Here is a 13188-nt window from a genome sequence, read left to right on the forward strand (position 1 = left end):
GAAAGAGTAGAATGAATTGGACATAACTTTCCTATGTTTATATATGAATACACGACCAATGTACATGAATCACATCATGTACAACATCATGTACAACCACCAGACTGGGAAGTTACACTCCATGTATGTATTATATATCAAAATACATCCTACTGTCATGTATTACTAAGAAGAACAAATAAAAAAACACACCTTGTAGTAAATAGAAAAAAAAAAAAAGTAATTGCTTCAAGGAAGAAGCTGTCAGGTGTGCTACTTAAGAACTGAAAGAGAATCAATATACTGGCAGCATAAATGCTATTTATAACCCTGCCTAGAACAATTCTGACAGAGCTATGGAGCAGAGGCTAACAACAGTGGGCTGACAATGATGTGGGAAATAGAGTTCAGATTATTTTTAAACTGGTTTCAAGCTGAACGACTTTTAAAAGAAGGATGTAAAACACATGGAGTTTTTGAAGAGTTAGAAAACAGTATTTTAAAAGCTGAGAAAAATTCTTTAAGAGCTAAGTTTCTAAATTGCATCTCCTTTCAAATAACTATCCTACTTAATTTCACATTTGCAGGATAGACAATAGTCCTGAGAACTCTATAAATCATTGCTTTAAACTGTTATAGCTTTACAAAATGCTATGTCTGATCACATCTCAGCTTTTCTTCCTTATAGATATGAATAAGCTCTTCAAATACAATAATGCAGGATATTTAAAAATAAATGGGGAACTCCTGGTTTTGGGTTTGGCATTTTGGGAGCCTAGAAATTATCACTTGGTCCTAATAAAGAGCTGAACAAACTAAAAAATCAACAATTCCTTTTAGATCTCTCAGAGAAAAGAGGTCATAGGGTAAAACTCTGCCCCCTACATTTTTGGAGAGACTAGTAGGTAGATAAAAAGAATCATAGATTACTAGAGAAGAAGTCTCTGCAGGAGACAGTACAGAGGTAGGAAAACCTGTAATTGCCAAACTGCTAGAGGCTCAGTGTAGACAAATCTGAGAGTTAAAAACTCAGGAGGCCCCAGTCATATTGGAATCCCCACACTTGAGAGTTTTACCTTTAGAAGCTCTACCAAGATCTCATAGTGAAGATCAGATAAGATCCTCTTATGTTTCTGGCAAGGGGAAGGCGGCAAAGGTAACCATTTTGAAATATGCCAGAGCATTCTGTTCTTATTAATAAGGCATGACCTCAGGAGAAACAACCTAGCCTAAATGACCTGGGGGAAGGGAAATAATCAATTTTAGTTCCTCTAGCCATCTGGTCCTTGAGGAGAAGAGGAACTGAAAAGGATGTGTGAAGTTCACAGTCCAGAGGCACAAGCTCACTAAAACACTGAGACCTAATCATAGTGCTATAGTTTACCACTCCTCCCTCCATACCTCATCACCACATCACTAAGGTTCTTAGTGCAGTTGTTCTTACTCAGTACATAAAGCCCAGCTTTCAACAACAACAACAACAAGAAGATACAATCATCCTAAAAGGAAAAAAATAGTTTGAAGAGAAAGTAATCATTAGACCCAGATTCAGACAGAAGAGATATGTGGGACAAGTACAAAAGGTGTAACATATACATAATGGGAATACTAATAAATAATAGATGAAATGAAGAAAAGAGATAGAAGCTCCAAATGAAAGAGATGAAATTTCAAATGGGAAACTCTTTTTCACCAGTCCACACCATTAGCATAGGGGCTCTACTCTGGACAAGGTAGGTAGAAAATATTGGGGGCTTTACTGCCCCTACCCAGCATCCTACTCATAAAGCAGGGGTGTTCATTTTGCTTTATGAGAAGTGTGCTACTGTCCCCATTCTCAGCTCCAGAGTAGTGGGAATGTCTCTTTCTAAGGAAAGAGAGAGTCTACAAGAATAAACTGCTCCAAAGAATCTGACTTAATTTGAAACATGGTATAGAGAAAGAAGTTCAAGTTTTAAGGGGGATTTTGAAAATAATGGAGATTTTGGTTTTAAGCACTTAAGAGGCTGGTAACTCCATGAGGGCAAAAAGCTGAACTGTAGGCCAGTGAGTTTACCAGAGAGAACCAGAGCAGAAACAGGAAGAAGATCCCTTCTGGGGTCCAAGCACTTGCCTCAAAAATTACCCCTAAAAAAACATTGACAAAAACAAGACAGCAATTAGTGAGCAATCAATGATTCCTAACAATTGGGAGTAATACCAACAAGGGCATGGTAAGAGTCAAAGAGAGCCATGCTAAATCCAGTGCCACTGGAGAAAACTGTGCACATGTCCTGAGGAGGGACATCAGAGGCTTTGTATTGTGGGGGAGTTAGGGTGCGGATGGGAAAATTCACTAAATAGTCCTACCAAGTCAATAAATAAATAAATATGGAAAAGGAAAAACAAGCTGTGGAAGCAGGGGAATCAGTATCCAGAGCTGCCATAAAATATTGCCAAAATGTCCAGTTTTCAAGAAAGAAATTACAAAGTAAAAAAAAAATAAAAAGTAGGGCCCTATGACAGGGCCCAGATATGGCTTTCACAGACAAAATTCCAAAGCAGCCATTATAAATATATCTAAATTAAGTTGTGTCCACATTTAAAATTATGTAAAGTTTTTTCCTAAGGTCAAATATTTGATGTGCTAATAAAAAAACCAACATCTAATTCTCTGTTAAAACAACGAAGGTCTCTTGGAACATTAGTCTGTTCTTATATATCAAGATAATTTGTTTTAGCTATTGGATTTTATTACTTAGGGAAACTGAGTGTAACTGTAGTTAAACAAACAGCTGTTATTTTAGGTTGTTACTATAAAATTGGCACTTTAAATATAAGTGACTAGAGATATGTATACATCTGAAAACTAAATATATTTAACTAAGCTTTGAAAAAAAAAATCTAAATTATTAAAAGAATTTATGCTGAAAGAAGTATCAGAATGTAAGATCTCATCAAATACAATAGTATTAAAGAGAAATTACAAATATAGAAAAAGAAACAAAATGGAAATTCTGGAGTTAAAATAATGAAATGAGAAAATCATTAGAACAACTCAACAGTATATGTGAACTAAAAACAGAATCAGAGAACTTTTAGATTAGTATTTCTGTTTTTGAAAGACAGTGAATGTTTATAGTTTTATTAAATAAGAAATCAGGGAAAAGGGCCTTAGTTTCATTTAATAGTCTCTTTTATCATTACTTCCTATAAAGAGATAGGTGGAGGGACTTTCAAAACAAATGGCCAATTATAAAAATGAACATCATATGAAACTAAAATGTACATAAGGCATATGACTTCCACTATGATGTGGTAAGAGAATCACTAAATGAATTAGGAGACATGCAGTTCAGGTCAACATGCTTTCCTAAACTATTCTCTGACACTTTTTTTTTTTTTTTTTTTTTTGGATACCAGGGACTGATCCCGGGATGCTTAACCACTAAGCCACATCCCTAGCCCTTCATATTTTATTAGAGTCAGGGTTTTGCTGAGTTGCTTAGGCCTCACTAAGTTTCTGAGGCTGGGTTTGAACGCTCCATCCTCCTGCCTTAAGCCTCCCAAGTGGCTGGGATTATAGGCATGTGCCCCTAAGCCTGGCTCTCTGACACTTTTTTGGTGGGTAAGACTGAAGCTGGAGGAGGGGTGTGGAGATTAGATCATAGTCTTCACCATATCTTTGAGCTTATGGGATGGACATCTTAGCCACTGACTCCCACTTCAATCAGAGTTATAAAGAAAATCTCATTTTTTCCTAAACACTGGGATTTTACATAACAGTTAATAGACAATTAAAATGAACTTCATCTCTAAAGAAAATATGAAAAGCCTTAAACTAGATAACGTAAGACTACTTGCAGCTGTAACAACTCAGGAAAACAACAGTAGGTTATAGAGAGACCTTTTTAAAGAGTATTCTAATCAACTACAATTTTGGCAACATTAAACAGGTGTTTTAAAAAAACTACTGGTGTTTTGATTTCAAAGGAACTAGCAAATATTAAACTTTTATCTTTATCTTTGTTCATCAAAGACATTAATTATAAACTCACTTTACCTTTTACATTTCTTAGTATAACCCCAGATACTCATGATTTAAAAGAAAAACACCCAAATATGATATATTTTTGAAAAATGCCATAAAGTCTATAATAAATATGTAAAGTTCTATCCTTAAATGTAAGGTATACTTACCAATGGTTAGAAAATCTGATCGATATTGACAAGTCATTCCAAAGCCAAAATCTCGCCAAAAACCAGAATCCTTTTTGTGAACCTCAAGTTAAAAAAATAAAAAATAATTTAATTTCTCAAGAACTAGAAGTTTTAATCAACAATGAAACAAATTCTTTTCCAAAGGATACTCTTCTCCTATTATTTATATTACTGATAAAGGATTTTTGTTACTAACTTCTTACAAAAAACAAAAATATAGTAATCTGTATGAGCCAAGGATTTTTACCACTTGCAAGTGGTAAAAGTGCTTGAGCTCATTATAAGATGCAAGCTGGACAAAAAGCCCATTTTATGGATGATTCATTTAGTGCTAACATACTGAAACAGCAGGTAGATTCCATTTTTCCTTCCTAAAAATAATACTGCAAAATAACCTGGTAACAGCACATTCAAGTGCAACTTGAAAGATTTTCTCAAGTGTCAGTGCCACGTACTCATACACTATTGGTGGAGTTGCAAATTGGTGCAGCCACTCTGAAAAACAGTATGGAGATTCCTCAGAAAACTTGGAATGGACCCACCATTTGACCCAGCTGTCCCACTCCTCAGTTTATACCCAAAGGACTTAAAATCAGCATACTACAGTGATGCAGCCACATCAACATTCATAGCAGCTCAATTCACAATAGCTAGATGGTGGAACCAACCTAGATGCCCTTCAATTGACGAATGGATAAAGAAACTGTGGTATATATACACAATAGAATATTACTCAGTCATAAAGAAGAATAAAATTATGGCATTTGCTGGTAAATGGGTGAAGTTGGAAAATATCATGCTAAGTGAAATAGGCCAAGTTCAAAAAACCAAAGGCCAAATGTTCTCTCTGATAAGTGCATGACAATATATATCGAGGGAAGAAGAGAAGAATGAATAAACTTTGGATGATGTAGAGGAAAATGGGGTGGGAGAGGGTGGGGCTCAGAAAGAGTAGAATGAAACAGACAGTATTACCCTATGTATATGTACGATTACATGAATGGTATGAATCTACATGGTGTACAACCACAGAAATGAAAAGTCGTACCCTATTTATGTACAATGAATCAAAATGCAGTCTGTAAAAATAAAAAACTTAAAAAAAAAAAAAAGACGCAAGCTGGTGACTAATAATCAAATAGTGTGGTCCTGACCTCAAGAGGTATACATTCTAGGAGGACAAGAGTTGCACAAACATATACTATAATGTACCGTAATTAACTATACAAAGACCTGATTTGGGTGCCTACCCAGCACTATTTTCCAGGCCCCTTCCTGATGTATAGTTTTGTTCTGGTAATTACCTGGCCCCATGCAGTCCATGCTTTGGGAAGCTCCTGTCACTTGGTAGATTCTGAGCAAGCCACGAATACTCTGCACCAGTGAAATGGTCTCATTCTATTTACTTTAGCGAGCAGTTTACAACAGGCATTAGACAAGATTCAGGCAAATAAGCTAAAAAGGGAGGGTTGTTGGGGACTGGAAAACAAAGCCCTCTTATTCCTCCTAGAGAACTACTAGAGAATTTACTTGCTCTTTTTGTATAGTATAAGGCAGGGGTCAGCAAACTACAGCCTTGGGCTAACTCTGACCCACTGTCTACTTTTGTAAGCTATTTTATTTACAGTGGTGCAGCTGAATAGAAATATTCCCTATCTGGTTCTTTACAGAAAAGTTTGTCAACCCCTGGTATAGGATTCGCATACAAAGCTTGGAACTGCTGAGTTCTTTTCCACCAAGAAGGAAGTCAAATTAAAAATGAAGTTGTCACTGCTGAAGTCCAAGTAGGGAAAGAAATATAAAATAAGGGCTTTGTGGAAAATTAGCAAATAAATACATATACGTTTCAGGTGGCAATACTTTCCAGGACAAGAAGTAAGCATGGCAAAAGAAAAGTCTTTCTTACATAATTGCCATAAAAGGCTTCTCTGAGGAGGTAAACTTTGAGCAGGAACCTGAATGAAATGGGGGAGGGGCTATGCAAATTATCTGGAAGAGATCACTGCAGGCAGGGAGGGCAGCGCACAAGATGACTCTGGCAGAAGCATGCTTGTAGCATTTAACAAATAACAAAGGAAGGACTGCAGCAAGAGCAGGAAGTAAGGCTCTGGAGTCAAGAGGAGGCTTTTAATATTTCTTAAAGATAAGTTGTATACACTATTTTTGTATGGTTATGGGAATGATTTAGAAGAGGCAAAATGTTAAGACAGGAGAGGGGAAGACTGGCTAGAGGACGTCCTTGTTAAGACAGGAGAGATGAAGTCTAGGTCATCACAAAAGGACGGGCTGGCCTTATGAAAGGATACAAACAGTTATTTCATTGAGAATGTGCTAAGTTGAGACAATAAGGGTAACAGAACTCTTGAGATGATAACAAGGAAGAGAACTGGCTGCTTTTCTTTTCCAACTGAAGTAGGAAGCAAGATAACTGCAGGGTGAAGGGTGCTGGGATGGGTAGGAGAGTCCAGTGCTGCCTCAAGGACAGAGAGTGTGAAGCACAGGACTACAGAACAGTCCAGGAGCCTGAAACTCTAAAGCCACATGTGTATGGATTAGGGCTATACATCCATTGCATTGTGGTCTGGGTGACAGAGATGGAGTTCTGTGGGAACACTGGAAGGAGCAAGGAAAAAAGGAGAAGAGTACACAGCAAAGAGGTTATGGATATGACTGGCCATTGTGTTTGACTTGGGTAAGAAGCAAGAATCTGGATGTGAGAACAAGAGAAAAGAGAGGTGCCTCACACAAACTGTAACATACTAAGATAGTTTCCTCCAGGAATGAAGCTGGAGCTGGGATATGATAGACAAATGAACAAGTGAAAGATGATGGGCTAGGGGAGAGTTCAGGCAAAAGAACAGTTTGTACAAAGGCCAGCAAATGGGAGAGCATGGTAGGTTAAGGATGGTGGAGACTAAATGCTAGAGTCAGTAGAAGAGTTGACTATAGTGCAGAGAAGGTTCAGCAAACTTGTCCTGTAGAAGGCCATGGAGTACATATTTCAGGTTCAAGGAACATATAATCTGTCACAATTTTTGTACTGTGTCTATACTGTGAAACCAGTCACACATCATAAATAATCAAATGAGTTTGCTGTGTTCCAATAAACTTTATTATAGACAAATTTGAATTTCATATAATTTTCATGTCATGAAATATTATTTAATTTTTTTTTTTAATTTTTTTTTTCATTAACATTGTAAACATAACTTGTAACTTGTAGGCAATATAAAACAAGGTAGAAGGGCAGACTTGGACCACAAGCAATATCTGCTGACCCCTGGCCTAGAAGAATGTGCAAGGATATACATGGTACATCCTTGTGTACCTGGTCATGTGCTTTGGGTTTACCCTAACGGCAATGGGTCTTCTTTGAAGAGCTGGAGAAGAAGTAATGTGATGTTTTTTGGAAGATCGCTTTGGCTGGAATACAGACAACAGAGAATAGATTAGAAGAGGTAAGAAGGGAGGCCAATTAAGAGGCCAAGAAATATAACCAGGAATAGGAAACAGGTGGTATATATTATTTAGGTATGTACGGGGGGCGGGGGGAAAGTATTGATATGAAAGACTTTAGGATCTGTGAAGGTGTTTTTCTTGGAGATGGAACCCAGGAAAAGGGTCAGAAAGGTCAGGCCAGAAAGGAACAATGCAGAGTTGTGTTCTGGCCATAATGAATCTGAGTAATCTGTAGGGTAGCCACAGGGACATTTCTGGAGAAAGGAACATCAAGTTCTATACAGGAGACTAATTTTGATAAGAGTGGGACAGTCTGAAATAGTGCTGTGCTGGAAGAACCAACTGGAAAACAGAATGAATCAGGCAACCCCCCCCAAGGGCTTGGCTCAAGTTGGAGCTGACAGATGAAATACAACTGCTCCTTTTCCATCTTTTCCCCCATGGGGGCACTTATTCCCCTTTTAGAATGTAAAGTTCCCCGAGGGCAGAACTTTCACAGTTCTGATTATTGTTATATCCATAGCACCCAGAACAATACCAGGTACACAGTAAACTTTCAATAAGTATCTGTTGAAAGAATAAGTAAATTTATAAGAGAATTATTTTAGTGGCAAAACAAGACCAGACTCTAATATTCTTATCTCTGTAGTTGAAATATAACCTTGGTACAAAGTATTAAACTAAAACACTCACTTTGACATCTCTACTACACGTCAATTTTGATTTTTATGAATATTATGACCTTGTAACTTCAGTTATTATCAACCTAGAGGAAAAGAATCATTGGTTTTGATTTTTAAAGTAACTCATTTTTACTGAAGTCAAAATTCAAATTTAACCATAATCCTAATAGTATTTAATTGCATTCCTTATTAATTTTTTTGCCTTGTAAGCAAGTGGGAGATGCAGTTATCCACATATAACCAGAGTTCTAGCCCTCAGTTCCTCACAGAACACTAGGTTCATCAAACCAGTTGGCAAATGGTACCTTCCCTTGGATGTCTAAAAAATAACACCCACCAAGGGCTCCAGTTGAAGTCCTGATCTCTCCTCCCTTGACTCCTCTTATCCTCAGTCCTCCCACATCTGATCCATCAGCATCATCTGTTAGTTTGATCTCCAAATTGTACCCAAACCTCTCTCCACAATTACACCCTTTCCCAAGTTGCTATCATCTCTCCTGACTATTATAAAAGCCTAAGTGGCTTCTTCTTGTTAGTGCTGCACACTATTTATTTTCTTCCAAATGCTAACACTCTGCATAAAATTCAAACTTCTCTCAGGACCTTCACACAGACTGGTTCAACGTACCAGTGCCTTGCCTCCTGGCTATTGCCCAACCATAGGAGACTCAGCAGCTGTTTTTTCTGCCTGGAGCCACATGCCCCAGTTACTGCTTAGCTGGTTCCTGCCATTGGATAGTTTCTTCAGTGGCATCTCAGAAAGGCCTTTCTTTTTTTTTTTTTGCAAGCATATTAAGCAAGTTTTATTTAAAAGTAATAATACAGATTTCTCCCGGGAGGGAGAAGGGAGACATGGCTGATGTTCTAAAGTCCCCAGAAAGGCCTTTCTGACAGAACATACCACAGAAATCACTTCATCAATCTTCACAACTTGGCCTATTTTAATGATATGCATAGCATTTATTATATGATTCCCTGCCCCCATCTTCTATTACCAGAATAAAGATCATTATGAGCTATCACTATGACTATAGGGTTCTGGGTTCCAGAGGTTAATACTGCCTGACATAGAATGGACCCTCAATATTTGATGACTTAATACAATAGAGGTGGTCTGCATAGTGCATGAGTGGACAGTGTGGAGCACGCTGCCTGGGGCCCCCTCCTGCTGGCTACGCACTTGGGCTTGTATTCAATCATAGCACAGCTGTGCCCTCATCTGTCAAAAGGGGGGTAACAATAGTACCTACTGCAGAGGTTGTCAGGAGGACTAAATGAATTAACATGTAGGTAAAGCAGAACAGTATTGTGCACACAGTAAAGGGCACATTAAAATATTAGCTATAATTATCATTAAAGTGTCAGAAACTATACATACCATAAACTATATATACCAACTCCTATTTTTAATTTTATATATCCTCTACATTTGTACTACTGTATGTACTTTATTTACATTTCATATACTTTCCTTTTGATACATAATATTCACCACAGTAAGTACTACAATTCAATTTCTTATTATTTAAGAGTTTTGCTTGCCTTTAATATTGTTAATTTATACATATTGGTATTCCATAGCTCTGATTATTTGCTCAGGAGAGACTCCTGGGAGTGAAAATTGCTGGATCAGAGGTATGAACCTGTTAAAACCTCCTGACCCACAGAGCTGGCCTACATTCCCACTAGCCTCACTGCAATGGCTGTGATTTTTAAACGCAGCAGAAAAGGGCTGGGCTTGTAGCTCAGTGGTAGAGCATTTGCTTAGCATGTGTGAGATACTGGGTTTGAATCTCAGCACCACATATAAATAAATAAAATAAAGGCCCATCAACAACTAAAAAGAAAAAAAACCAGCAGAAAAAAGTATTATATTGCTGTTTTAATTTATTTCTAGCAAGGATGACTATTTAAATTAAACTATTGTGAATTATTAGCAAATGGTTTTTAACTCATTTTTTCTATTGTGTTTATTACTGACTTACTTCTAATGTAACTTTAAACGTTAAATAGAGCAAGTTTTTGTCTTAAGTGAGGGCACTGAAGCGTAGAAAAGTTAGGCAATCTGCAAAGATTACAAGTGGTGAAATGAGAAATTGAAGTGCTTAAACTTATTTTGCTACGCAACATGTAGAATGAATCAGCATTCAAATCATTCTTCTCCACATCTCTCCAAGCCAGAAAAGAATATTATTGTGCTCTTACATTCCTTTTCACTATTCTGTGTTTACTCTATTTGGCACTTATTTTTGTCTTTTAGTTTGTTTTTCAATTAAGTTTACTAAAAAGTTTTTTTTTATTTTGTAATGGTTTACAGAAAAGTTGCATAATAGTGAACAGTTTACCTCACCCAGTTTTAGTTTTTCCTAATGTTACTATCTTACATTGGGGCAGTGTATTTTGTCAAAATTAAAGAATCATTGTTGGCACATTACTATTAACTAAGTACTAAACTTTGTTTGGATTTCACCAATTTTTCCTGGAATGTATTTTTTCTGTTTCACATCTAGTCAAGAGAACTACATTGCATTCAATTGTCATGTCTCCTCTTGCCTACTGTTTCTCAATCTTCCTTGTTTTTGATGACATTGAGTTTTGAGAACTAATGGTCATGTATTTCTTTATCCCTGGGTTAAGACAGTGTCTTCCAGGCTCCTGACTGAAAGTTCATTTTCTGATCTCACTCATACGTGGAATATAAAAGAGTTTAAGTTAGAAGTTGAAAGAAGAATTGTGGTTTATCAGAGGTTGGGGAGAATAGGGAGGAGAAAGGGATGGGAAAATGTTTGATCAGTGAGTACTGAATTATAAATAGGAGTAAGAAGCTCTGGTGTGCTATTGCACAGTAGAGTGACCATAAATAATGAAAATGTACTGCATATTTCAAAAATGTAGAAGAAAGAATTTTAAACTTTCACATAAAGAAACAATAAATATTTAAATATGTTTATCCTGATTTGAACATTATTACACAATTTAAACCTATATGGAAACATCACATGATACTTATAAATATGTGTAATTTTTATGTATCAGTTAAAATTTTTTTAAAAGTTCATTTTATCTAAGTTCTCTTCTTTTTAAAATTTTATTATTTTTAAAATATGTTCTAATTAGTTGTATTATTTGGCACTTATTTTTGTCTTTTAGTCTGTTTTTCAATTAAGTTTACTAAAAAGTTTTTTATTTTATAATGATTTACAGAAAAGTTGCATGACAGTAAACAGTTCACCTCACCCAGTTTTAGTTTTTCCTAACAAGCAAAGATTATTTTTCAGAATTTTCATAGTATTGCTTATTTTTTAGCACCAATATTATCAAAAAGGTGAATGCCAATCTGATTCTTACTTCTTTGTGGACAAGCTGGGTTATGCTATTTTTAGTGTCTCTGGATGGTACCAGGATTTTCCCTTCACTGCTCTCAAATGCCAGAAAGACTTATCTTTCCTTAGTTCTGCCAAGTTTTCTTCCATATCCTCCCTTCCCTATTGTCCTTTTTTTCTCTTTCTGGAACTTCTATTAAACAATTTGAGAGCTTATGAACTGATTTTCCATGTCTCAGTCTTTCTCTCTCATTATCTCTTGGTCATATGTGCCATTTCACCTGTGATCATTCTGCTATTCTGTCCATTTACTGATTTTTATTTTTTCATAATTTCCAAGTCTGGTTCTTTTTACCAACACATCATAAGATTTTAAGATTTTTAATGTTTTCTCTAATGATCATAAAGATAATATGTATTTTAAAGTTATTTTCTACCTACATTCATATTCTCATGTTAATTTTTGTTTATTAAAATTTCATACTACTAGTTTTCCTTAAACATTTGATTAGTCTTGGTTAACTGCTACTCATTCTTGTTTCAAAAATCCATGGCTGTCAGTCATGATTATAGGAGACTATCTCCAGTAATAGAACAGGGGCAGAATGAGGTCACAGGAAGAATATGCTCACAGTAGCTCATCTTTGGAGTCTAGGCGGGGCTTCCTATCTACCCTGACCTGCCTCTCCAGCTCCAGGGACTAGAGGGCACTTCTATAGCCTAATGGTGGATCCTTATAATGTCTGCTTCTCAGTGCTGCTCAGCATGGGTTCCCTCTACTCTGTCTGCTATGAGTTCAGAGGATGGATGCAAAGCAGACCCATCTTCACTCATTGCTCTCCTGAACATGTTCTAGACTATTCTCTCCTCTAGCAATCGTATGCCAACTGTTGTCATCTGACAGAAATTTCTCAAAATTCATGTCTATTGATCGCTTTTCTCATTTTCCAATATTAATGTACTTTCTTTTTAATTTTTAAAGAATTTGGAGTATTGGATAAGGTAGACGTCAGTGCTGTTTGTCATTCTGATTTTATGTCTATATTCCTAAGTAATACTGTCCTACAGATAAAGTGGAGGGAAATATGTATGTATATGTGTGTGTGTGTGTGTGCATGCTCTGCCAGGTATTGGTATCGAGATGAAATATTTTATGTAGACCATAAATCATTAATATTACCTATTCTTTGAAAGTTTGGAAAAACTCATCAACAAAACATTTATGTACATACAATATAACTTTTTGATAACTGTTCTAATTTTTTAAAACCCTTAGTTCTTCACCCTTATTTATAAAATTCTAACAAGAACTTATCTTGTTTAATATCTTATAAATTCTCAAATCTTTCCTTCTATTTAGAATTTTTCAACTTACTATGTAAAATTAATTTCTCTCATATTTTTCACAGTCTAATTTTCAATGTAGTGGGTTTTCTTTACCCCAAATTAGCCCACTCTATATTTTAAAAAAATATTTTCTGCACATAAACAATAAGCTCCTAAATTTGTCGACCTATTTTTACTTCATTAATTTTGCTTTTATC

General features: G+C 36.1%; 1 protein-coding gene across 5 annotated transcripts in view; it reads right to left on the reverse strand.

Moving 5' to 3' along the window:
• CSGALNACT2 (chondroitin sulfate N-acetylgalactosaminyltransferase 2) overlaps nucleotides 1-13188 on the reverse strand; it is a 78736-nt gene that overhangs the window by 43770 nt on the left and 21778 nt on the right. For all 5 annotated transcript variants that reach the window (XM_079136836.1, XM_079136835.1, XM_079136834.1 and 2 more), the window contains one exon: nucleotides 4159-4240. In XM_079136836.1, coding sequence (XP_078992962.1) covers nucleotides 4159-4240 — 82 coding nt within the window. The remainder of the gene's footprint in view (nucleotides 1-4158; nucleotides 4241-13188) is intronic.

This window comes from Sciurus vulgaris (assembly GCF_902686455.1).
Source record: "Sciurus vulgaris genome assembly, chromosome: 4".
In the NCBI taxonomy this organism is placed as follows: domain Eukaryota; kingdom Metazoa; phylum Chordata; class Mammalia; order Rodentia; family Sciuridae; genus Sciurus; species Sciurus vulgaris.